Source organism: Sceloporus undulatus, chromosome 1 (assembly GCF_019175285.1).
Source record: "Sceloporus undulatus isolate JIND9_A2432 ecotype Alabama chromosome 1, SceUnd_v1.1, whole genome shotgun sequence".
Taxonomy (NCBI): Eukaryota; Metazoa; Chordata; class Lepidosauria; order Squamata; family Phrynosomatidae; genus Sceloporus; species Sceloporus undulatus.
Genome location: NC_056522.1, coordinates 315,378,567 through 315,405,425, shown reverse-complemented (window position 1 = coordinate 315,405,425; position 26,859 = coordinate 315,378,567). Strand labels below are relative to the sequence as shown.

Sequence of the window (26,859 nt, the reverse complement as noted above, 5' to 3'; positions counted from 1 at the left end):
AATAACCCGGTTTGGCACCGCTTTAAGTCTTTTCTGGCTCAAGTCTATGGAATTCTGGGAGTTGGAGTTTGTTGTGGGGCAACAAGCTCCAACTCCCAGAATTCCATAGACTTGAGCCAGAAAAGATTTAAAGCGGTGCCAAACCGGGTTATTTCTGCAATGTGGACGCAGCCTCAGACTGTAGCCACACCACAGAAATCTCATCCCCAGAACCTCCTCTGCTTCCCTCGCAGCAGGTGCACTCAAAGATGCCAAACGCAGTACAGGCTCGCCATTGGACAACAGCGACCATTCGGTTAGCCAATAGCAAACAAAGAAGCAGCTCCCTCTTGGGCAATCCACCAATGGGGATAAAGAGAATGACCCCCGAGCCACGCCCACTCCCTTAGCCACGCCCACTCCCTCACATTCCAATGGCAGCCTTCATCGGAGAAAGCTGGAAGCAAGGAACAAATCTTCCCTCTTAGCGGAAGGGTTAAGACGCCTCGACTCTGGATCACAGCCAATGGGAAGCCGTCGTCGGGCTGGAGCGGGCCAATGGGGGGAGCGCGTGCGAGAGCAGTGAACAAGGGAAGGAGGAAGGGGGGGTGGAGGACTGAGGGATGTAGCTATTAATTCATTCAGGTAAGGGAGGAGCTTTGAGAGACTGTCCCGGCAGCGAATGAGGAGGGAGAGTCTGAGGCGGGGAGGCGGGCCAATGGGAGCGCGTGCGGGAGGAGGAGGAGGAGGAGGAAGGGGGCGGGGCAGAGATGGTCCAAGAGAGAGTGAGGAGGGATGTGGCTCTTCATTCAATCAGGTAAGGGAGGAGCTTGACGGACTGTCCCGGCAGCGAATGAGGAGGAAGAGTTTGAGGCCGGGAGGCGGGCCAAGGGGGAGGGCGGGCCAAGGGGGTAGAGGCGGCGACTCGGAGCGCGTGCGAAGACCAGTGAACCAAGGGGAGGGATGTGGCTGTTCTTCAATCAGGTAAGGGAGGAGCGAATGAGGAGGGAGAGTTGGAGGCGGGGAGGCGGGGCTTGGGTGAGAAGCCCCGCCCCGGAGCTTGCCGGTTAGTCAGGTGGCTCCAGGATTGAGGTGTCGGTGCCTCAGTTGGCGGCTATAGGGCGCGATGGCGGTCTGGCCTTCTCCTGCTCCAGTGCGTTGCGGCCTTTCAGGAATGTCCAAGGCCGCCGTATGAGGCTTATGGAGGACCCGTCCCCTCCTTCCTCCTCCCTTCCTCCTCCTCCTCCTCCTCTTCTCCCCTCATGGAGCCTTCGGAGGGCGACGGAGAAGCAGCGGCGGCGTTGGCCTCTTCCTCGTCCTCCTCCGGGGAGGCCCTCTGGACGGCCGTCTTCGAGTACGAGGCGTGCGCCGAGGACGAGCTGAGCCTGCGGCCGGGGGACGTGGTGACGGTGCTGTCGCAGGACGCCCAGGTCTCCGGGGACGAGGGATGGTGGACCGGGAGGATCGAGCAGCGCGTGGGCATCTTCCCCAGCAACTACGTCACCACCAACAGCAGCAGCAGCAGCCTCAGCCTCGGCGGCAGGCGGAGCCTTGGGCCCCACTTCCCTCGGGCCCCGGCCATTCAGCGTAAGGGAGCGCGGTGGGCCACGGAGATTGGGGCTGTGTCCACATTGGAGACATAACCCGGTTTGGAACCGCTTTAACTCTGTCTGACTCCTTGCTATGGAATTCTGGGAGTTGGAGTTTGTTGTGGGGCCCAGAGCCCCACAACAAACTCCAACTCCCAGAATTCCATAGCAGAGAGCCAGACAAAGAGTTAAAGCGGTTCCAAACCGGGTTAAAGCTTGTAGCTTTTCCTATTTGGTCTTAGTATTTTTACAGAGTAATCTTGCGTTTGTGACAAGAGCAAAAACAATAAGATCCAGATCTTACATAAAATGGAAGGCTGCAGTTCAGGCGCTGCTTGAAACCCTCCTGAGCCTCCGCCGCCTCCGGAGCTGTCCATTCAGCACCACTGAGTTCAGAGCCACAGTTTGAAGCGTGTGCGAGATTCCTGTTGTCCTTCTTTCTCATCGTGACGCATCCAAACTCCCTTAAATGAAAAAACCAAGCTGCCCGAAACATTTCCTGGTACTAATACACGACTTCCTGTTTTCCCTTAACATCGTTCCTTAGGGCTGAGGGCTCTGCCTTTTGCCTCCATTCAGTGAACGATTCTATGATTCCTTGAGGGAGGCCTCCAGATCAGATGCACTGCTTGGGCCCCATTTGACGTCATTTCTCTCCCACATGATGATGATGGGTGATGCGAGAAACTTTCTGCCTGTCTTCAGAGACAGCTAGTTTTAAAGTCCATTGTAGAAAATAGAAACTTTTTTGTGTGGAAATATTATTTAATTGTGCCATGTGTTCTTGTGATATTCCGACACTATAAATAGCATGTAGCATTTCTGAAATGTTTCTTGAATGTTATAAACACATTCCACTTGATCATTTGATCATATTGCAGTTTTCCTGTAAGTTACACATTGCTTTCTGGTTTGCTCCTGGCACTATACAGTTAATAGTATCTACTCTAGGGCTTTCTTGAAATTGTATCATAGGATCAGCTGAGCATTATTTGGTGGGGGGGGGGGTATTTGTATATATCCCCACTGAATCAGAGAGTATATTCTTGTTACTGACTCTTGGCATTTCATTGTACAATGTCATTCAAATATTTATAACGGGGTTTAAAAATGGGATACTGTCAGTGCAGCAGAGGAATTAAAAAATCAGAATGACATAAAGTATGTATTAAAACAAATCATTTTAATCTTTAGTTGAACATATTTAAAGAGATGAGTTGCTTGCATAGTGAATTTCTTCATCTGATGAGAGATACTGATCATGCTTCCACTTCTCACAGCGTAGATCACTATGTAGAAATACCTCTCTAGGCTAATACAGTACAAAGCAGAGTTATGCAGGAGGTGATAATCCTTAAATGGATTGGGATTTCAATACCTAAAGAAGCACCTCTTTGTATAAATGGCTGTCTGGACTGAGGTCTGATGAAATGGCCCTTCAGTGCAGGCAATACAGTGTGGAAGGATGTGGAAAGAGATTTTTTGGGTGTGGAACCCCAGTTGTGGAATGCTTTGCTCTTAGAGGCACAATGTTAGTACCAAACATTGGCTTCATTTTAGCACCAAGGTAAAGTATAGCCTTTTACTGTGAAGCCTTTGGGATGTAATCATTTATCCATATTGTGCACATATCTGGCTGTATGTAACTCTTCTACTGTGTAGAATTCAAAGACATAGGTCCAAAACACACTGCACAAATAACCAATTTTTAGACCGGCTCAGGAATTATGGGAATTGTAGTTTTGTGAGATATTTAGCCTTCTCTGTCAGAGAGCTCTGCTGCCACAACAAACTACAAATTCCCTAGCACTGAGTCAGGGCAGTTAAAGTGGTCTCAGACTGGCTTATTTCTGCAGTGTGTTTTGGGCCATAGCTGTGTTAATCTGGAAATCAATATGCAAAGGCATCTTTTAACACTTTTAAGAGTAACTGAAAGAAAGAAATTGGAAGCATGTGCTTTTGTAGTCTTGAACCTACTTACTTAGATGCATGTTTGGAGTGGGGAATCCAGAGACAGACCTATATAAGTGTTTGTGTATAAGAATGTCAGTTCAAATTCAAAACCATGTAGGTATAGAGGTGAGGTGACAAGTTCAATTTTAACAATAGTCCTTGCAGGACATAGGCAGGAAGAAGGCTATTGCATAAAGCCAAGAAGACTAGTTCACCATATGAATGAGTATTGAAATATAGTGTGGGAATCAGAGAGGAGAATGTGATGAAATGGTCAAGGGTGACAATATTGTGTTAATCTAAGCTGTTAGCACAGAGCAAGTGAAGAACAAGTTTTATGTCTGAAAAGTTTATTTCTAGAAGTATTTCTGGGTGAAACCTTTGTTTATGCTGCTGTTTCTTGCAACAGTTATGTATAGCCAGAACACATTTTTATGATATGGTTTTGGTACTGGTGTCATGGTTTGGATGCTGGACTAGGACTCTGAGAGACCAAGATTTGAATCCTTGCTCAACCATGGAAATCCACTGAGTGACTTACTTGAGTAAGTAAGGTCCAAAACACACTGCAGAAATAACCCAGTTTGAGTCCACTTTAACTGCCCTGGCTCGATGCTATGGGATTCTGAGAACTGTAGTTCTGTGAGACATTTAGCCTTCTCTTGTCAGAGAGCTCTGGTGCCACAATCAACTAAAGTTCCTGGGATTCCTTAACATTGAGTCAGGGCAATTAAGGCAGTCTCAAACAGGATTATTTCTGCAGTGTGTTTTGGACCTTAGTCATACATTCTCAGCCTTAGAGAAAGGCAATGACAAATTTCCTCTGAATAAATATTGGCAAGTAAATCCCATTATAGGTTTTCCAAAAGTTGGAAAAGACTTGAAGGCACACAGCAGCAATTTTGGTACATTTTTTTTCTGTACTAAATGTTCTGATCATAATAAAGATACAGGAGTAAGCCATATGTTTCTGCTGGGTACAAACAACACTGATTTGCTTGATTTACCTGCCTAGGTTTGATTATTTTAGCTAAGGAATTATGCTGATATTGAATATTGTATGCAAGCTTATAAGAAATTTACTTATAAATCTCAATTTTTCTCTTTCTAGTGCTAGAAATTGACTTCTCAGAGCTTGTTCTGGAGGAAATCATTGGCATAGGAGGCTTTGGGAAAGTATATCGTGCAGTTTGGATTGGAGAGGAAGTTGCTGTCAAAGCAGCTCGTTATGATCCAGATGAAGATATCAGTGAGGCTATTGAAAATGTTCGTCAAGAAGCCAAACTGTTTGCAATGCTAAAACATCCCAATATAATTGCTTTGAAAGGTGTATGCCTAAAGGAACCTAACCTTTGCTTAATCATGGAGTTTGCTCGTGGAGGGTCGCTAAACAGAGTGCTATCTGGCAAAAGGATACCACCAGACATACTAGTCAACTGGGCTGTCCAGATTGCTGGAGGAATGAACTATTTGCATGATGAAGCAATTGTTCCTATTATTCACCGGGATCTGAAGTCCAGCAACAGTAAGTGAGGAATAAAGAATGTGTTTGGAGTGTGATCACAATAACTTTGAAAGAGATGGGGCATAAAGGGAATTTTAAAGTAGCATGGGAGAGCACTGAACACAGTTATACAGGACCAGTTTGACAGTGTTAATAACCTGAAATGTATTCTAATAGACCTTATCCTACAGAACTGCTAATAAATAAAAACAGAAGTGAAAGAAGAACTACTTTATTTTGTGGAAAGCCTCCTAGCAGATGCTCCACTTTTGTGTTGGACATTTAGCTAACATAAGCATCTAGCGAAAGGTGAGAATTGTATGGTTTACTATTGCCGAACTGCAGCTCCCTGCAGCCCCAGGCATGATAGCCACTGATAAGAAATACTGGGAAATTAAAATTCATCAACATTTGGAAGGCCACACAACTCCAGTTCATGAGATGATCAAATATTAATTGCCTTTACTCATATGGATGTTAAAGCTGGCAGTATTAAGAGCACTGTGATGTCTTTACTGAAGCATGCTGGCAGTCAGTGATATGCAGAATAATCCAGTTTTCAGGATTTTTGTGATCTATAAATGTTTCTAACTTTAAAGCCATACCTGTAACATATCATTTTCAGGTCATTTGACAAGTCATAGCTTCCATTGCCATAGGCAGAATGGTCTGTTCCTTTTGGTTGATCACTGGGATACTATTAGATGGCGATGACTAACTTTTGCAGTAGTAACATGGCTATGGTGGAGGAGTAAGTGGGAGCAACTCTGAGCTGGAAGCGAGACCTTTTTTCTGTAACAGAAATAGAATAAAATAAGGTTTTAAAGATCTTCAGAGGTGTCCACTACCTTCTGAAGCAATCTATTTCACTGTCAATCAGCTCCTAATGTTTAGGTGAAGTCTCTTTGGTTCATACTGTAGTCTCTGCAACATTCTTTCTTCAACATGACATCCCTTCAGATACTTAATTTTTAAAGTTCATATTCTATGTGAAGTCTAATCAAAGCAGTATGGAGTGACACTAATACAGTGGGACCTCAATATCCACGGACTTGCCATCCACGGATTTAAGTATTCATGGACGGCAAGCCCACACTGTCTCCAATGGCAGCACATGCACATAGCCACACTGTCATTAGGGACAATGGGACTTCAGGTAAGCCCCATCCCATTGTTCCTAATGGTGATGCAGCCTGCGTGCACTCGCTGCCATTGGGGGCAATCGTGGCTGTCCCTAATGGCGGCATGGCTGTGTGCATGGGGACAATGGACTTGAGGTCCCATAGATTTTGATGTCCATGGGGGTGGTAGTATGGAATGCATCCCTCTGCAGAAACCAAGGTCCTACTGTACTCCCTCTGTTTGGATATTATATTGTTGGTGCAGCCCAGAACTGTATTGGCTTTGTTGGGCACCACATCACACTGTTGACTCATGTTTAGCTTGTGGTTTATTAAGACCCCTGTGTCTTAGATAGGGACAACATTTGCTCACCACCAATCTGCTGGAATGTCTTCTGTTCTCCGGGAATTCTCAAAACAGTATTTACAGTGGCTTTGAGACTGCAACTTTTAGTACTCTTGGATGCAGTTCATCAGGCCATGGAGACTTGAGTAGCTAGGTATTCCTTTACTGCCTGTTTAACTATTCTTCTTACTGTATGATTTATTCTGTTTCACCAATTAGAGACTGTTTTCATTTTGGAAGAAAGCTGAGACAAAGAAGATGCTGAATAGTTCAGGCTTCTTTCTATTCTTTCTCTGTGCAATAATCCTACCATTTCCTTGTTCTTCTCTTGCTCTCAACATAGTCAACCCCCCTCCCTCATTTAAAATTATTTTTAACCTCTTGAGTGAGCCTGAGCTCATTCTGAGTTTCAGCTTTTATGGCTTCCCCCTACATGCACTAGCTATTCATTTGTATGATTTTGGTGATTTTCCCCTTCTTCCATGTCTTATATATCTCTCTTTTAAATCTCAGATCACCTGAAAATTCTTTTTTTCTTTAGACACCCTGGTTTCTTTAGATGCCTCTCATTTTTTCCCATTTGGAATTGTTTGCAACTGTGCCTTCAATATCTCACCTTTAAGAAACTTCCATGTATCATGAACTTACCTGTGAGCATTTCTGACCATGAGATCTTACCCAGCATTTCCCTAAGCTTACTGAAATCAGCTTTTTTAAAAAAGTCAAGAGTGAGTGTCTGACTATGTTTGGCTTTACCTTTTTCTGTATAACAAATCCCACCTAAGGATCCCACTATTTCCACCAGTTCATTTCTTTGGTTAGGTTCAATCTGACCCCCTGTAAGACTACTGAGGAATTTATGTCAGGGGTGTGAAGTTTCCCATTACAGTACTATTACATCTCTTCTTTTTGAATATTTGGCCATTTGTTTTTGGAAGAAATCATCCAAATTTTAAATCTGGCTTATAGTAGACACATACAGTGAAGTCACTGTTGTTTCTCTTTCCTTTAATTTTTATCCAGAGGCACTCAATCTGTTTTCTGTGCTCTAAGTCTTGGATTTCCTCGCAGGTGTACACACTTTTGAGACATAACACTGCTCATTCTCATTTTCTGTTTGGTCTATTTGTTTGGAATAGGCCATACCCATCCATTACTATGTTCCAGTTATGAGACTCATCTCACCACGTTTCAGTGAGGCCTATTTGCCTTTCTGTATCTGCAGAAGAGAACATGTAACCACGAAGAGGTATGGGACAATCCTGGTGTAGTTTTGCAAGGCTTTGTGAACATGTACGCTTTATGAGTACTGATTGAGACAGGAAATTATTTTCATTCTGATCTCTCTCTGAACCTTTAAGTAAGATTTTCTTGAAGTAAATACAAAATGGATATTGCTGAAAGTCCTGCAAATGTGTATATTCAGTGTCAACATTACTTAAAATTTGTGGAAGTCCTGATAGACTCTCTGAGAATTCTCTAACTGTGGAAGAAAATGACACTGTTGCAGCCAAGATGTAACTAATTAAAAAAAACCCACAGGAATAAACCTCTTAGCAAAGCTGCCCTCTGTCAGTCTCCAATATAATTAGTGAGATGCTAGCTGTCAATGTGTGTTAAATCTCTCTGACCTTGGGAAGAATTTTGTCTTAGTGCTTAGGTATTTGTTGCTCTTTGTGCTAAGGAAAATATTTGACTATATCAGAGTGCTCCTTTGTAATGTGTTTTGCATTTTTGGCTAAGAAAGCTACTCAGTAGTTCCATCCATTCTAACTGGTGAAGTATTTTAAGAAACTCTGTACATGTTGAGCCTCCCTTATCTGGAATTCTGAAATCAGAAATACTGTATTCCAAAACCCAAAACTTGTTTCATGCGTGGCTGAGATAGTGGCACATTTGCTTTCTGATAGTTCAATGTAGATAAACTTTTTCATGCACAAAATTATTAACAGTATTATACAGTATAAGTTAACCTTCAGCCTATGTATATAAGATTCAGATGAAACATACATTCTGTGTTTAGACTTGGGTCCCATCGCAGAGATTTCTCATTATATATGTATATGCAAATGCAGGTATCTGTATTCCAAAATCAATCAGTCATCATCATCATCATCATCATCATCATCATCATCATCTCCAAAATGCTTCTGGTCCCATGCATTTCAGATAAGGGAGACTCAACCTGTATCTCACTTAATTCAAGGCACTATGCTTCATTCTGTGTTCACTGCATGAAATTTAAGATAGGAGTTAAATTTTCCTAAGGGAGGTATTTGGGAGGAAATGCTTCACTGACTCTTTTACCAGATGATGTAGGACATGTGACATAGATGCTCCTAGACCTGACTGGGAGAGAAGAATGGTAAGGGAAAGCTGAGCATCCCTTGTTTGCTGTTGTTTCCTGCATTCCATTCTGTCCTCATTTCTTTGCAATGAAGACATGATAGCTAGGATAGCTAGCTCATGTTTGTTTCTGAAGATGTGCCTAAATTCTGTAAACAGTGTTTTGAACAGCCATTTATAGCTAGTAAGGATTGCCATCAAGTAGGGAAATAGTCTGGGCATGTTCTTTCCCTTTTAAGGTTATAAATAGCTGACATAGATATATCCTGTCTGGTGGGCTAGCAACAGCCATCACCCTCTGCAAGCTGATTACTTGGTGAACTTATAAGACTGGCATGGCAGTACTCATAGTTTATAATAGGTCAAGGATAGTGTAGTCTAATCTAAGCACAAATTTATTCTGGACTACATTAGTTGGCTGCCAAGACTAGAGTTTAACCCACGTACTAAACACTATCTGAAAATAGGACAATTAGAAGTTTTCTTATAGCAGTCATACATTCCTGATTAAGACATTTGGCTATCAAAATTTATACTTTGTAAACATTGTAAATTATAGCATTGTGTTTCAATGTAACATAGAGGCGAAACAGATGGGCAGGAAAAAGTGGCTTGAAGCTGCCTTTTTCGAAGCCACATTGAAACCCCACCAACTGCACTGCCGGCTCCCGGGCAGCTGGAGTGTCATGACCACATGATATTGCTTCAAGCAGGAGGGGGGGGGGAAGCTGCTTCTTTTTGAAACAGCTTTTCTCTGCATAAGGTGCCTAGAGGGCAATAGCAAGTACATTTCTATACTGCTTATCAGTGCACTTAAGCACTCCCTAAACGCTTTCCTGCTGGCTTCAAGGCATCTAAACGCCACACCTTCAAGTCAGCCTGAAAGCACCTCTTTTTGCCTGTCTGTTTAGCCCCATAGTTACTGAATTGTGAAGTTAGAATTAACTTTAAATTTTGAATGTGAAATTTTGAGTTGTTGTTGTGTGCTTTCAAGTCATTTCTGATTTATGGAAACCCTAAGGTGAATCTATCATGGCGTTTTCTTGGCAAGATTTGTTCAAAGGAGGTTTGCCATTGCCTTCCCCTGAGGCTGAGAACATGTGGCATGCCCAGAGTCACGCAGTGGTTTCATGGCTGAGCTAGGAATCAAATCCTGGTTTCCAGAGTTGTAGTCCAACACTCAAACCACTATACCATGCTGGCTCTCTTTTTGACCTGGCAGTCAAATTCTTGCTATAGATGCTGACAACTAGATTCTTGTAAAGTCAAGTGGATGCATAATGAAACCAGGTAAAGTTTGACAGTTTGATGTAGTTTGCCTTTTAACCTGGCGCTTAAGCAAAACAGTACTTAATTCCTAGTATGCCTTTAATTCTTGTTATTAGTCAAGGACTTTGCAGTGCCAACTTGATCCCTTAGTCTGTTGTCAATAATAATAATAATAATAATAATAATAATAATAATAATAATAATAGGATTTATTTATATCTTGCCCAATCACTGGGAATCCAGGTGGCTTACAACAGTGGGGATAATACAAAGCAATAACAATAAACATGAAAATAATAAAACAATATAACATAGCAATACATAGTAAATCATCATAATAATAATATCACAACAATTCAATAATAGCAAAGGATAACACAAAATACTACATTCAAATCAATAATTATCCCCATTTCCAATCCCTCATTCAAAAAATAGCAAAGCAAATGCCAATAAACAATGAAATTAGAAAACAAATACAGCCTAGCAAGTTACAAGATTACAGTTAAGAAGTGACAATTAAAAGATTACAATCTAACCCCTAAAAAATGGGGAGACTAAAAATTAGCAACAAAATAATATTCTTAGTATGGCCCGAGGCTTTATGGGCCACCGTCCACGCTGAGTTAGTACTGGGCTGGGGGAGGGGGCAAAGTTGTTAAAGGGCTTCCCTCACTCATCCTACCTTCTCCTGGCAAGTCCATGGCTGGGAATAAGGAGCCCAAAGCTTTATGGGCCCCCACCCATGCTGAGTTGGTCTGGGGCTGGTGGGGGGCAAAATTTTTAAAGGGCTTTCCCTCACTCATCCTACATTCTCCTCCTGGCAAATTCATGGCTGGGAATGAGGAGTCCAAGGCTTATGGGCCACTGCCACGCTGAGTTGGTCCAGGGCTGGAGGAGATGCTGAAGATGTTAAAGGGCCTCCCTCGCTTGTTCTACATTCTCAAGCTGTGGAATAGAGCAAGCAGGGGAGCAACTACACCTCAAGTGGCAGAAAACATGTGTAGAAGTAAGGAAACCAGGGATCTTTCTGAGAGCTTGCAGCTACAGAATCAATTTTAAGTTCTTTCTCTTATCAGGGATGACAAGGAAGAGCAGCAGGGATATTCCTCAGTGACAGTGCAGGGGACCCTGGGAGTTACCACCGCAGGGAACAGCCGCTGATAAGCTGCGAAGGAGGCATGTGGAGGGGGGACACTTTGCTGGGGGGTATTGAATCAGTGGTTTGTGGGCCTGGTGAGATTGTATCCATGAGGCAAAGATCTGTGATGTGACAGAGAGGCTGACAAGACTTGTCAAGCCTTTTGACCATTACCCCGTCCTTTTGGTCCATGTGGGAATCAGCGATGCTGCAAGGCACAGCCTTCAGAATATCAGAGGCGATTATCAGGCTCTGGGTAGGAAGCTGAAAGAGACGGATGCACAGGCTGTCGTCTTATCTATTCTCTCAGTTGAAGGGCATGGTCCAGGAAGGGAGACGAAAATAGCAGAGATGAATAACTGGCTCCACAGATGGTGCTGCAAAAAATGATTTGGATTCTTGGATCATGGGCTGTGTTTTCATGAGGGGGGACTTCTGGCAAGGGATGGGTTGCACCTGACACCAGTTGGCGGAAACATTTTTACCAATAGTCTCAAAAATTTTATCAGGAGGGCTTTAAACTGAGTTATGTGGGGGAGGGAGACAATACCTTGGAAGGTAGGCATTCACCAAGGGCTGGAGAGGATAGTCAAACAGTTATAGCAGGAACAAGGCGAATAGTGCAGGGACACAACAATCGGGGGGGGGACTTTACACAGGCAGCTAAGGGGGAGAACATCTCTACACTAATGCACAGAGCATGGTAAATAAGCAAGATGAACTTGAACTCCTAGCACAAAAAAGCAAATGCTATATAATATGCATCACCGAAACCTGGTGGGATGAGTCTCATGATTGGAGTGTAGTAATAGAGGAGTGTAACCTTTTAAAGAGAAATAGGCCAAACTGGAAAGGAGGAGAAGTAGCCATGGGTAGAGTGTAATACAAAGGTGAGGAGCTCTAGACTCAGTTTCCCTTTTGAATGTGGAACTCAGTGACCTGAAGTCAGATAGTCTCAACCTAACCTGCTTCATGGGAAGAGGATAAAATAGGGAGAAAAATCTACTCTTAAATTCTTTGGATTAAAAGGTGAAATATAAAAGGAAAGCAAACCTCCTTAATCTATGGTTTCAAGGTCATCAGTACCAGTGATGTATGTATACAGTTCTCCCTCTGTTCATGCAGTTTTGAAACTCGCATCCCTCGCTTATGCACGAGGGACAAAAGGAGAGGGAAACAATGGGTGCGTGCCCGAGGTATGTGCCCGCGCGCTCCCGCGGCTTCGTGCCTATATTCAAGCCAGTGGTGCTTGAATATAAGCGAAATTCCATTTTCGCAAGGGGTCCAGAACAGATCCCCACAAAAAAGGAGGGGCGACTGTATAGTCCTTTACTTGGTTGTTTGAAGAATGTGCCTATGATGAACAAACTGTTGGCCTCTCAAAATTCAGACACTCACTCTCCTGCTTTATTTCTTGATCCTAGACCAAATCTTTCTACAATCTGATTCTATTCTGTTTCTTGCTTTTGCATTGTAATTGCCTATGACTAACAATATGCCATGTTTTGGTGTGTGGTTGATAAACTCCTGGACACCTACGTAGAATATTTCAGTTTCTTCTTCTTCTGTCTCTGTTGTTGAAACATAAACTTGGATTATGGTTATATTGCTAAGTTTTCCCTGACATCTTACTGATATTATTTGGTCAGACTTTACATTATCTCTTTTGATTGCTTTTGCTATATCTCTCCTCACTATTCATGCTACTTCATTTCTTGTTAAATTTTCATTTCCTGAGTAAAACATTGTGTAATTATCTGACTCAAAATGTCTCAGTCCTGTCCACTTTACTTCATTCACTCCAAGTATTGCAATGTTTACACTCCCATTTCTTGTTTTATTGTGTCTAGCTCCCCCTGATTCATTCTTTTCACATTCCCTTGTTCCTATAATATATGTTGTTAAGCTTTGGACTTTCCTTTCACTTCTGAGCACACAATAAGCTGAACATTCTTTTGTCTTGAGCTATTAGCCACAGTGCTCCTCATAATTTTCCTCTGCTGTACCTTAGTAGTTTGTTGAGTGCCATCTGACCTAGGAGTCTCACGTTCTGGCACTTTGTTTTATTTCATTTTGGACTCTTTCATCGTACAGTTAAAAAGGGGCTTAACATGCCTCCTTCTGCACACTACTGACAAGTATTAGCTATGATGCCACTGCTGTTGTCTCTCAGAGATCCTCCACTAATGCTGCTGTCCAGTAGTGGTTTGGTACATGTAATCTGGCTCATCTACAAAAGCCTGTCTGAGAGTCTCTACCAACAACACTATTGCTGTCAACATAGCCTCTTGCCTTACAGGAGCACACAATGCCACCATGGCAAAGCAGTGTCATTTGTGGGATATGGTAACACCTTGCATTTGTTGCCTACTAAGAAAATCCAAAGTTTGACAAATTCTAAATCAGTAGTTTTTTAACTTACGTGAGTCCTGGAGATTTTACCTATCTCTACATCCTGTGTGGGACTGGGTCTTGCCCTATGTAAGTCCATAGCCATAAGGCTCCTGAGTGAGCCTCCTTTTTTATTATGTTCTTTTCACCCATACATTGCCAACACTATCTTCTAATCATGGTTTAGTATGTTGTCTTCCTCTTTGAGCAGTAGCAGGTTTTTTTATAAGAATACTAAACTCAAACAGTTCTACTCTAGTTTTGTAATACTTTGGGTAATACACATTGGTTTCAGACACTGAGAATTTCTACCAGTTCATAATTTCATACATGTATGTGTGTAAATGCATAAGGATAATCCTTTGAATTTGTTTTGGGGAAGAGTTCTGGAGAACTGAAAAGCTTGTTTAAAACTTTGTGATATTCAGGTTGGTTTTAATAATTGTTCTACTTTCAAGAAGCTATTTTTTTAAAAAAAAATTCAGCAGACCAACTGACTGGCATACAGTTTCTGAAGATGGAAGTAGGCTTCCTCAAAAGTGCATTGATTGTGCTGTTACTCAGTATTCTTTGCGTTTTCCATTTTACTGTATTCATTCTGCTGACATTCTGAACTGCAGCATGCACTTTACTGATCTCTGGCAGTGCATTTTAGAGATATGTTCAGCTAATAGGACTGGCACACAAAAATGAGTAACTGTAGAGCAGCACAGGCAGCTAAAGTGCAGTGAAAGGCAAGATGCCAGAGGCTCTCAATTGCAGGATCACTGCAGTATTATATACTGTAGGTAAGATACCATTTAGATGGCAGGTATCTAGACTGAGGTTTCAGTTTGGATATGCTTTTATAATCCCCAAACTCCAGAAATATTAACTGTTACCAGTGCAGATAAAAGAGAAAAACAGGAGATAATTTTGTCTTAAATTTCAGTGAAAATTATTATTGATCAATCCTTTCAGTTTGGTCATTCATTACTCCCTCTTGTCCTCATTCGTATTTGAATATTTTTTGTGGTCTAGATCACTTGTCTTCAGTCATTTTGGACCCTAAGCCTCTCTTCAATCTCAGTCTACTACATGAAACCACTTCTTATGTAACTCTTCTTCTCTGTATTAGTTATCCTCCTCCTTTTCCTGACCGTCTCCACAGATGATGGAGTGCTGTTACTAGTGATAGAGCCTATTCTAAGTTCATAATCTATCAGCTGAGAGTCAGTGATGTAGACAAAGCAGAAATCTGTTTCTTCTATTTATAAATATTGTCTTAATCCATCTTTTCACTTCTCTTTTCTATGATCTGGCCCAGATTCTGTTTTCTTATTATAATATTATTTTTGTATAATGCATTCAGGTGAATCTGTCCAGGCCGTGTGAAATAGGCACACATTCAACAGATTATGTTTAGCCTCTCTCTAGTATGTACCAGAATCTGTTATTGCTCTTGAATCTACTGTTATGGAGCTGAAAATGCAATATTTTTATCATTGGCTTTAGCTTTTGTAATTACTTGTTGTGAATGTTCTTTGCTGGATAGAACAAAATTAAGTAGAACTCACTGAATTTAATATAGAAATAATATAGAAATACTGTATCTCCTAGTGTACAGGGTTCTGGTTTTATTTTTCATTGCTTAGCTCGGGACATATAAGAAGAAGAAGAAGAAAAGAAACCAGCTTGAAAATGAGAGGTGTTCAAAAACAAGAAAATGTGAACAGATTCTCTCAGTTCCATGGCAACTGCACGTCCTGCTCTGACAGGAACTTTTTCCATGGCTGTCATGTCAAAAGTGCATGTTCAAAAGCTGGAACAGGTAAAGGAAGGAAGAGAAAATGTGGTGCTCTTCCAATAGAGTTGAATAAGTCTGGGTGTTTAATATTTTCAGGGAATGTAATTTGTCCCTATTGTAAGCTTGAACTGGATCACTGGTGTGTTGTCTACAAGGTGCCACTGATGACTGTTCTCAAGCTTCAACTGATACACAACTTGGCATCCTGCCCCTTCTCAGAGTGGTTTGTCAGGAACACATTACATCAGTGCTGAAGAGGCCACATTAGATTCTGATACTGTCTTGGGTACACTTCAAGGCATTTAGCTTTGTGAATGGGCTAACAAAAGAGGGGAGAACAACCTTTTAAGATAGAAAGCTAGAGAAGTATTGAGACTATCCTAGATAGACGTCATTTCTGCATGGGTTTGTTTAAAACAGACACATGAGTTCATTCCCTTGGGTCTTGGAAAAACTGTGAAGGGTACTGGTGGACAAAGTCTTCAGGTATGTGATAGCAATATTTTACTTGCAGGATAATAGCTCTTCTGCTGTCAGACAATGAAGATCTCAAGAAAGGGGGATGTCACTCTAAGGAATAGAGAGATCATTCCTTAAGAGACACCCAGTTAAAAACAAATCAGTAAAACATGCATCAGTTTAAAAGAACAAATAAAACACATATATGTTAAAACAATCCATTTTTAAAATTCATTATTTAAAATTCACAATTTAAAAATAATCTGGATAGACCTGCCAGAAGAGACTGGTCTTTAAGGCTGTTTTAAATTTGAAAAATGAATTCAGCTGTCCAGTCTCTTCCAGTAGGTCATTCCACACTCAAGGGGCGGCTGAAGAAATTGTCTGACTGTTGTTACCTAGTTCTGGCTGACTAGAGAAAATGTCTCCCAGAGGGCCTGAGTATACAAGGTGGATTATATTGGAGATGGTGATCCCATAGTTAACCAAGACCCAAATCATGTAGAGCTTTAAAAATACTATGTCTCCCTGAAAATAAGACACAGTATTATATTTATTTTTCCTCAAGAAGACACACTATGGCTTATTTTCAGGGGATATCTCATTTTTATTAAGTACAGTACATCAATCTACATTTATTCAAATATAGTTAAGTTGTCTTCTGGAACATCATCATAAATCTCCAAACCTGGAATTCCCTCCTGAATTTCTTGTGACTCCATTTCCTTTAGAACCATTGGCCCCAATCTTTCCACTCCCTCCCCCCTCCTTTCCATTCCACGCCAGGCCTATCACTATGTCTTATTTTTGGGGTATGGCTTATATTGCGCAAATGGTTAGAAATCCTACTACGGCTTATTTTATGGGTATGTCTTATTTTTGGAGAAACAGGATAATAATCAACACTTTGTACCTTGCCCAAAAACTAATTGGCAGTTAGTGGAGTGATTTTAATATTGGTGTGATATGATCACTTCTGGATGTACTAGTAACCAAACTGGCTGCCGTGTTTTGAACTAGTGGAAGTTTCCAAATTTGGGACAGAGGTAGCTCAATGTACAGCTTATAGCAAAAGTGTAGCCTTAAGCTTTCCAATGCATGCATTACCATCTTTAAGTCCTTTAGCTCTAGAAAGGGATGCAGCTGGTTTAACAGCTGAAGCTGATAGTAAGCACACCTGGCTTTCACATCTATCTGAGCTGTCATTTGGAGAGACAGATTTAGAAGCACCCCCAAGCTGTGAACAGAGTCTTTCAGGGGGAGAGTAACCCCATCCAGGACTGGTTGACACAGCTCCAAATCCTGGTTAGGACCCTTGACATTAAAAACTTTTGTCTTTTATGGATTCAGCTTCACTTTGTTTTTCCTCATCCAACCTATTACCTCCTCCAGGCATTCATTCAAAGAAGACACACTATCTTTAACTGAGGCTGTTTTTGAATGTACAGTAATTGGGACCATTCAAGCTAAATGGGTATTATTGCACTCATGTCCAGCTGTGGGCTTTCAATAGGCATCTGTTTGGCCATTGTGGGAACAAACTACTAAATTAGATAGGTCTTTGGTCTGATCAGGTATGGCTCCCCCCTCCCCCCAGTCACCTATATATCCATAAATGGTTTGGGCTTTAGGTCGTCTTAAGTTCCAGTGCAGTGCTAAAACTGACTGAGACTATCCCACTGTGACTTTCTGAAATAGCAAACAGGTTTAAGATTCTTTCTCTCTGGCTCTGTAGCTTTTAAGAGTAAAGCACAGTGCCGCTCAGTCTTTTATTTGATAGTAGGCTTGTGACGGAAAATCTCAATTTAAAAAGTAAACATAGTTCAGTGAAACTGAAAACTTTATTAGCCTTATCTCTTTAAAGATTAAGTTGTACTTGCTAATGAGTTAGCTGTATTTAGTTATGCCAGTGTACAGTGCCACATTATTGCTTTTTTAGTATTGGGTCCTATCCTTGTTCCTTGGGAACTTGTAGAATGTTGTTTTCTGCTGTGCTGCTTGGCTTGTGATATCATAGCTTGCTGGTGATGACATTTTTTTTCTTTTTTCCTCTCTTCATCTAGCACAGGGGTAGGCAACCTGCGGCCCACAGGCCGGATGCGGCCTGGCAAGGCCTTGGGACTAGCCCCAGCCCGGTCCTGCCGCCGATTGCCACCGGGGCCTTTGGGGGGCAATTGTCTATAGAAGCCTCAGAAACATGCATTTATACTAACATTTTTTTAAAAATCAGCAAATTTTTTTCACGTGTCCTCTATTTTTTTTAAAAAGTGTCTTCCATTTGAAAATTTTGTCCTACATTTGTCCTGGTTTATTTATATATTAATTTTTTTAAAAAATTATTTAATTATTTATTTTTTGGCTTCCAGTTGTCTGAGGGACAGCAACCCGGCCCCCGGCTCAAAAAGGTTGCCTACCCCTGATCTAGCACATGATACGAAGTCTTTACAAATATACACATAATTTTTTTCTTGTGGAAGACTCAAAATACAAAAAGCTATTTTCATTCATTGTTTCTCTTTCCTTCTGCTGCAGTATTGATACTCGAGAAAGTGGAAAATGGAGACCTGAACAACAAGAACTTAAAGATCACTGATTTTGGCTTGGCTAGAGAGTGGCATAAGACAACCAAAATGAGTGCAGCTGGGACATATGCTTGGATGGCTCCAGAGGTTATCCGTTCATCCATGTTCTCTAAAGGGAGTGATGTGTGGAGGTATAGTTGCTAGCATTGGAACTGCTAAAAACACTATGAACTACTAAATTGTAGGTATTCAGGATCTAAAAGTGCATGCAGTTTCTGCAGAAAATACCTGTCTGCTGAACATAGTTCCCAGATTTATTGCAACTTGATTCCTTGTCTCATCTTATTACCCTGCATCTCCTGTATTTTTTGGGAAAGCAGCATATATTTCTCTGCTCGCTTGATTCTAAATTTGGGGGCAGGGATAGGTAGCTGTACTGAGGCCCAGGGCCACTTTTGCCCTCATTCAGACCTTGCTGGATCATACCCTGACACACCTCTGTTCCCAATTTCTTCTGCACTGGAACAACTTCGTGGAAATGGCCAGTCATTGTTCCTGATACCTCTGAGAGTGGGGCACAGTTGGACTTTTCAGCCCTTTTCCTAAGGCTTGAGGGTGTCTTCTTTTTTAGAAATGTGAAGTGACTGGAATGTACACAGGGCACTTGCAGTCCCGCTGAGGAGTCTTCTAGGGACACAGTTGGTCACTTTCACATCTATTTCTTTTTTCTTTTTCTTTTTTTGCAAGTGGTTGGGAGGGGACTGACCTTGGGGCTACATTGCCCAGCCCTGTTGTAATTTTTGGTACAAAGATTGAGGTGGTAATCAAATTGAATCAAATGGGGATTGGCAAATGTGGCCTTTCAAACTTTTGTCGACTGCAGCATTCTCTCTCTCTCTCTCTCTCTCTCTCTCACACACACACACACACACACACACACTTGTACACACTCACCCATTCACTCACTATTAGCTAAGCTGACTATGGCATCCCAGCATAAAATATAAACAAATTGTCACCAGGCACAGGGTCAAAATAGTTATTGAAAATGTAGATATCTTATCCGTTATTGAAGTCCTGACCCAGAACCTCCTCCCATCTGACTTCTAACAACAAAGCTGATTAAATGTCACTGTATTACTGTGTAGTACAGTGCTGGTAATGGCTACAATTTCTACTGGGTTTTGGGAGAGGGTTTTCCAATGCTATAAAGTCATGCCTCCATTTTCTCGGGGGATCCGTTCTGGACCCCTTGCCTCGCAAAAACGGAAATTTGTACATATTCAACTCCTTTGGCTGGAGTGGCTGTATGTGCGCCAAAGGCAAACACACCATTTTAACCCTCCCCGTTTGCCAGTCCACGATGGACTGAGGCCGTGGACTCGAAGTCTGCGAAAACGGAGGAAGGACTCTCTCTCTCTCTCTCTGTCTGTCTATCTATCTATCTATCTATCTATCTATCTATCTATATATTGGTAAAAGCTTGCCAGTGTTGGGGTGAGTATTAATAACAACATGTTAGGAATGTCTAATATAATGACATTCATTGGGTCAATAACAATAATAATTACAACCTGCCCAGTGAGGTGCAGTGAAAAGTTGCTGAATAGATTCTTCGTTACAGTAATGTTCTAAGTTCTGATCACAAGCATTCATGAAAACCATCCATTCATTCTTGCAGATTTTTTAATTACAAGAAAATATTTTCATTATTCTTGGACAAAATGAAATGTAATGTATTTTCAAATTATTTAAAAACACCTCTTTCAGTCTGTTTTGTGCATGTTGGAGTATGGGTTGGTTTTAAGAAGGGGATTATTTGAATGATGAACCTTTTCTCTTTTAGCTATGGCGTATTGCTTTGGGAACTACTGACTGGGGAAGTACCATTTCGAGGAATTGATGGCTTAGCAGTGGCATATGGGGTTGCCATGAATAAACTTGCTCTTCCTATTCCGTCAACATGCCCAGAACCTTTTGCCCGACTGATGGAAGGTAAGAATGGAATGAACTGAGCCTGACAAACTACTTCAGTTTCAGAACATAGTTCTGGATGATGATTGATTTTTAATGGATGACTGTAGACCAGTTTGATTCTGAAGTTTCTTAATTAGGCTTGGTAGTATATTGGTTACTTTGTTTGCTTCTTGTTAAAAGCTATGCTTTTGCTTTAAAAATCAAACTGTGACATCAAATTGCTATGTATGGAAAGCTTTTGGCTATTGGCCAGTTTATAAAACTTGTGTCCCAAATCCTCATGCCTAATACTCCATGTAATTTATTCTGGATTCTCAAAGCCTGCATGTAACCTAGGCCTGAAGCAGACAGGCCAAATAAAGTGACTCCTGACCGCTTTAGGGTTGGGGCATGCAGAAGCCACTCTGAGGCCTCCTAAGAGCTTGTTCCCACTAGGGGAAACCCCGCGTTCTGAATCGATTTCATTAGGCAGCGTGCCCATTAGGATTTGGTTTAAATCTAGAACAGTTCTAGACCAACCCGGAATCGTTCCCACAAGAAATCGAATCCAGAAGCGGGTTAAAATTTAAATCCGTGTTTTCCTCATTTAACGCGTGTTAAAAAAACACTAGGGTCCTACCTAGTGTTTTTCCCTTGATTCGAGTTAGGAACCGGAGTATTTAGATGAGAACGATAGCATTTGAATCGGGCTAGAAGGATGGGAGGAGCTGACTGCGATGGGGGCTGTCATTGGGGGAGTTGCCCTTTCTGTCCCCATCCGTCGTGGCTGTTGCCATTTTTGCTTCCCTCACCCCTTTGTCCGCTGTGGTCTTTCAATAAGAGATAAGGATTATTTTTATTTTTTATTTTAATGGTTTACAGGCGCTTAATCTCTTCAGAGCTTTAAGCGCCTGAAGTCCCGGCTGCTCCAGCGCCTGCATCTGCAAAGGACTACAAGGCTTCTCCCGGTGGATTGCAACCTCCCCTCTGTGTGGGGAGAGCCCATTTCTAACGGAGGAGAGGCAGGAAGGGAAGGCTCCTCTCAAAGAGGCATTCCCTGCCCGCTTGGGCTCTGATCTCGCCCAGGCAGGGAAGGGAAGGCTCCTCACGAGGAGGCATCTGATCTCGCCCAGGCAGGGAAGGGCTCTGATCAATTGGGGGGGGGGGATAGAGCCTTTCTCCCTCTCTTTCTCAAACGGAATCTGCCTTCTCCTCCAACCCTGGAAAGAGAATCTTTGGGAAGAGTGCTCCCTCCCTGCTTTTCCAGCAGCCTCCTTCATTGATCTGAAGGGACATGAAGTGGGGATGCTGCCCTGGAAAACCTATCCCATAGTTCCTCTGGAAAGAGCTTTGGTTTCCTACTAAATTCGCATTGCCAGCAGCCTCCTTCTCATTGATCTCTGTGGGCTCTCTGAAGGGATTCTGCCTGGCTGTCTTAGGAGACATGAAGCGGGGATGCTGCCCTGGAAAACCTATCCCATAGTTCCTCTGGAAAGAGCTTGGGTTTCCTACTAAATTCGGAGGGAAAATGTATATAATAAGGCAGACAGCGCTTATGACGTTTGATCGTTTAAGCGCCTTGATTGGTCCATTTAAAAAAAAAACCGCCAAAAATAAATCGAATCAGAAACGGTCACAGAGATGGAAACGATGTCACAGATAAATCGATTCCGATTAATGCGGGTTAACGTTACGTCATTCTGACGTAGTATTGATTGACAACTCCAAATAAGGTATGGAGGAGAAGAATCGCTTTATTTAAACACCGATTTCATGCCAAGTGAGAACGCTTACTGAACGCTTGCAGGTAAAAAATCCAAATTAAACAAGCAGATGGGAACGATGAATAAAGCGATTCTGAAAGCGGGATAACAACTGTGTTATTTTAATTCGATTTTATTAAAAACGTTTTATTTTAATTCGTATCAAATCCTAAGTGGGAACAAGCTCAAAGGCAGGCTCAGGCAACCAGAAAACGGAGCAGGGAAAGGCTGTTCTTTGTCAACTGCAGCGACAGCCTGCTTTCAAAGTATGTTGCCGCAGTTGTGATTGGGTGTCATCTGGGGCTGCTGGTCTGCTTCACCCCTACTCTAGATTCTCAAAACCATCACATATAAAATCAGAACAAAATGTCTAAAGAGATTATTTATGAAGCATTTACATTCATAATACTTGGGATATTCCATTTTTTTCTGAACTTCATACAAGCATATCTTTATCTACTCAGAAAAATCTGCTGATTGTAAGAAGTGACTATCCTATGCAAATACAGTGCACCCTTTGTTTACGCGGGGGATCTGTTCCGGATTCCCCCGCGTAAAACAAAAACTGCCTATGCTCGAGCCCCATTTAAATGAATGGGGCTCGTGTACACGGCGCCGCAGGTATGCCACAGGCACGTCCTATGGGACATGCCACCCCTTCCTCCTCCCACGGCTTTTAGCGTATTCTGAAAGCCGCGTAAAGCGCACCCGTGTATAACGCGGGCGCACTGTATATGTAACGGACACTGAACAGAAAAGAAGTTACTTCTAAATAAACATGTCTAAGATTATGATACAGTGTGGGCAGTTAGATTGCAAGGAAACAACTTATTCAAGTGCATTTCCCCTCCTTCTTTACCATTATTAAATTTGCCTACAGTATTATTTATTTACTTATGTTGGATTTATATCCTCCCTCTCTCTCAAAATGGGATTCAAGGCAGGATGATAGTACAGTCAGCCCTTCTTATACACGGATTTTTTATACACGGATTTAAGCATACACGGTTTGAAAATGTTCCAAAAAAGTATAAATTTACCTTGATTTTCCATTTTTTATAAGGGACACCATTTTGCTATGTCATTATATGTAATGGGACTTGAGCATACACGGATTTTGTTATACACGGGGGACCTTGGAACCAAACCCCAGCGTATAACAAGGGTCCACTGTAATATCAGATTCAGTTTTCCAAATGGCAGTCCTTACATGGTCAAAATGGAACAATCCATGCTCAAGGAGGAAGTATCAGTTAAGGTGGGGAAAGTCCAAGATTTGCAGAAGAAAAGAAAAGAGGACAGCATAACAGCTCAGTAAGGACTGAGCATGCTCATTGAACATGGAATGCTGACTGTCAAGGAGGGAGTGTAAAATGTCTTGAAAGTAAAAATCATGTCTTCGTTAAAATACAAATGGTCTATTCAAAGTTAATGGCTAAATTTAGTTAGAGTCCAAGCTGGAACAGACCCATTGAAACCAACAACACAAGACATTAGCCCCAGACTGGGGTCAGGCAGACTGGGTGCAGATCTTGCAGACTCTGCCCAGTCCCAGGCCCTTAGCGTTTGTCAAAATGACCTGCCATTTGCCACGGAGTTCTGTGGAAACTCTGTTGTAAACTATGGCAGACTAGATGGCCCACACCTCCCTTACCTTCCTCCACCATTATCACAGGTAAGAAGACCCCCATTGCTGCTCCATGTGGGTGAACCAGGCACTGCCATTCCCACATCAAATTTGGCAATGGGGATCTCTTAACTAGCAACAATGGTGGCGGGAAGGATGGGGTATGCAGTGGTAGTGGGCCCATGGTGTGGTTTTGAACGAGCGTATAAACACCCACCCATCCCTGCACCAACTTGGGGTCTGATCTAGGTTGGAACCCAGGCCAGGATAGCACAGGCTCAGCCCAGGCATACTCCAGTTGGGACAAATTGTGTTTAGTTTTTTGTAATTTGTGCTTGAACTAAGGAATGTACAGCAGTTATTCATAAACCTTCCAGTGATAAATCTAAAAAAAGGAAAATGGGTGGGTGGAAATCTTGTGGTATCTTTAAGATTAAAATATTTAATTTAGCATGTGCTGTCATAGATTATGATTCACTTCCTCAGATGCAACTATAAAATACAGTGTTCAAGCCTCATATATAAATGAATAGTTAAAAAAGCACGGTGAAGATACAAGCAGCTTATCTTATCCTTTATCAAGCTTTATAGTTCTCTAACAGTATGATACTTGCTCCAGTTTTTTTATTTTTTTCTTGTATTTATTATGCTGGTGGGCTTCTCTGAGTTGACAACACTGAATGTGCTATTTCATCTCTAAAAGAGATTTTTAGATATCACAACAGTCTTCATTAGTGCAAATACTGTGACAGCTCAAGCCTGAGGATAGGAAAAGCCACAGGCCACCTGCATAGAGTCCTGCTTACTCATTCATACACTGCATTGGCAACATAACTTTATAGTATGTCATATTTTCATTCTTTGGTCTTAAACCTGATGTAAAACGGCAGGGATAATGCTGCTTCAGGATGTAACTATATTGTCCATTGCAAGGAACTTGTCAGCAATGGGGAGGAAAAGAGTATTTTAAAAAACTCTAGGGAGGAAAAAACCTTTTTCCTATGCCACCCCCTGTCTCAATTAAACTATTATTTTATTCCATTGAAAAGGTTAATGAAAATATTTATATTTGAATATCCAGTCTCATCCCTGGCATGAAAGTATAAGACAGTAGTAACAAACAAAAGCACCAAAGTATTGAGCACAAATAAGGGTTTTAATGAGATCCTCCAGTTTAAAGTAATTGCTATATAGCAGTGATGGCGATTCTTTTCGAGACTGAATGCGCAAACTCAGTGGCATTCCCACACCGGGTGTCACCAAGTGCCGGGGGCAAGACTTCAGGGGTGGGGCCTCTTGGGCGGGGCTTCTGGGGGGGAACATGCAAGGAGAAAATGGAGGATCTGACCAAATAAAAGTGAAAAATGAAAAATAAAAAACCCATCTATATAAATATTAAATTCATACTTCTCAGCCCTGCTCAAAATGGAAGATGTTTTGGACAGCCTTCTGGACGGGAGGCTGAAAGGGAGAATAGATCTGGGAAAGGGAGGACCAGGTCTGGTCACCCTGAGCCAAAACACTTATCTTTTCAACCATATGGGAGAAAAGCCATATATAAATAATTTAAAATAAATAAAATACAAACAAATTCCCAACTAGGGAAGACATATTCAATCAATTGCTGAACAGTGAATGAACATGTAAGTAGATTCCATTGATTTAATGGGTCTAATTTAGGGTGCATACACTGTCTTAAAAGAGATGTCAGAGGTCCAAACCACACTGCAGAAATAATCTAGTTTGAGACTTCTTTAACTGCCCTGGAAATCAGCGGTAGGGAATCCAGAAATTATTGTTTATTGTGGCACCAGAGCTCTCTAATAGAGAAGGCTAAATATCTCACAAAACTACAGTTCCCAGAATTCCATAGCATTGAGCCAAGGGAGTTAAAGTTGTCTCAAACTGGATTATTTCTGCAGTGTGTTTTGGACCATTATTTTGAAATACAGTGGACCTCTGTTATCCGCTGGGTTGCTCATGGCCTTTGGAGCACATGCACTATCCTGACAAGATTTCCCCCAAAATACTCAACTGAATTTTCGTCAGAAACCACTGAAAGCAAAGCAAATAGAAAGTGCTTGTTTTAATGGTTTTCATGGAGCACATGCCGCCGGAGCACCAGGCAGGTGAATGGAGGAAGGAAGGGGGCAGCCAGCCAGCTCTGTTCTCCCCCAACCATGGAAAAAGAAGTGAAGAAACTAAAGGAAGGAGAGGGAGAGGAAGGTAATGGACTAAAGAAGGAAGGACATGAGGGAAGGAAAGGAGGAAACCCAGGGAGGCATAAGGGGATGAGTAGGAAAGCAAACTGGGGAGGAATGATACAGGGGGACAAACAGCTATTGGGCAGCAGCAGTAGTGGTGGATGTGACTGACAGGAGTGAATTGTAGTGACACCAAAGCTAACATTGGTTGGCACTGCACATGGGGGGGGGTGTAGGTGGCTTTACTTGTGCAACCCCATCACTTAGTAAACCCTATGATGAGACACCCCAAGTGAGACACAGGCAGGATCAGAGCATTAACAGAAAGGGAAGGAGAAAAAAGGGGGATATCACATTTGCAAGAAGAAAAATGTCAAGACAAATAGCATACACCCGTAGAAAAGCAAATGGCTTCCAAAGCAGCATTGCACAGAAAAAAGGGATGTGGATTGTGAAAAGCATGAACCAAGGGAAGCTAGAGATGGTAAAAATGGAAATGGAACACATGAACATAGCAGTACTAGAGGTGAGTGTGTTAAAATGGACAGGAATGGGCCACTTCGAATCAGATAACTACACAGTGTTCTGTTCAGGGAATTAAAAGACAAGAAGAAATGGGGTGGCTTTCCTAAGAAAAGATGTGGCAAAAACAGTCAGTGGATACAATGCAAAATTAGACCGGATCGTTTCAGTAAGGCTCCATGGAAAACCTATGAATATCACCATAATTCAAGTATATGCACCAACCACAGAGGCAGAACAGGAAGATACTGATAGATTCTATGAAGGAATACAGGAAGAAATTGACAGCACACCAGCACAAGATGTTAAGCTGATCATTGGAGATTGGGACGCAAAAGTTGGAAGCAAAGAAGAATCAAAAACAATAGGCAGATTTGGATT

The 26,859-nt window shown here is 41.9% G+C and overlaps 1 protein-coding gene across 2 annotated transcripts in view; it reads left to right on the top strand.

The window, feature by feature from the left end:
* Nucleotides 1-1,057: 1,057 nt before the first annotated feature.
* MAP3K9 (mitogen-activated protein kinase kinase kinase 9) overlaps nucleotides 1,058-26,859 on the top strand; it is a 48,046-nt gene continuing 22,244 nt past the window's right edge. For both annotated transcript variants that reach the window (XM_042446236.1, XM_042446234.1), the window contains exons 1-4: nucleotides 1,058-1,566; nucleotides 4,633-5,046; nucleotides 18,417-18,597; nucleotides 20,253-20,401. In XM_042446236.1, coding sequence (XP_042302170.1) covers nucleotides 1,242-1,566; nucleotides 4,633-5,046; nucleotides 18,417-18,597; nucleotides 20,253-20,401 — 1,069 coding nt within the window. In that variant the 5' untranslated portion in view covers nucleotides 1,058-1,241. The remainder of the gene's footprint in view (nucleotides 1,567-4,632; nucleotides 5,047-18,416; nucleotides 18,598-20,252; nucleotides 20,402-26,859) is intronic.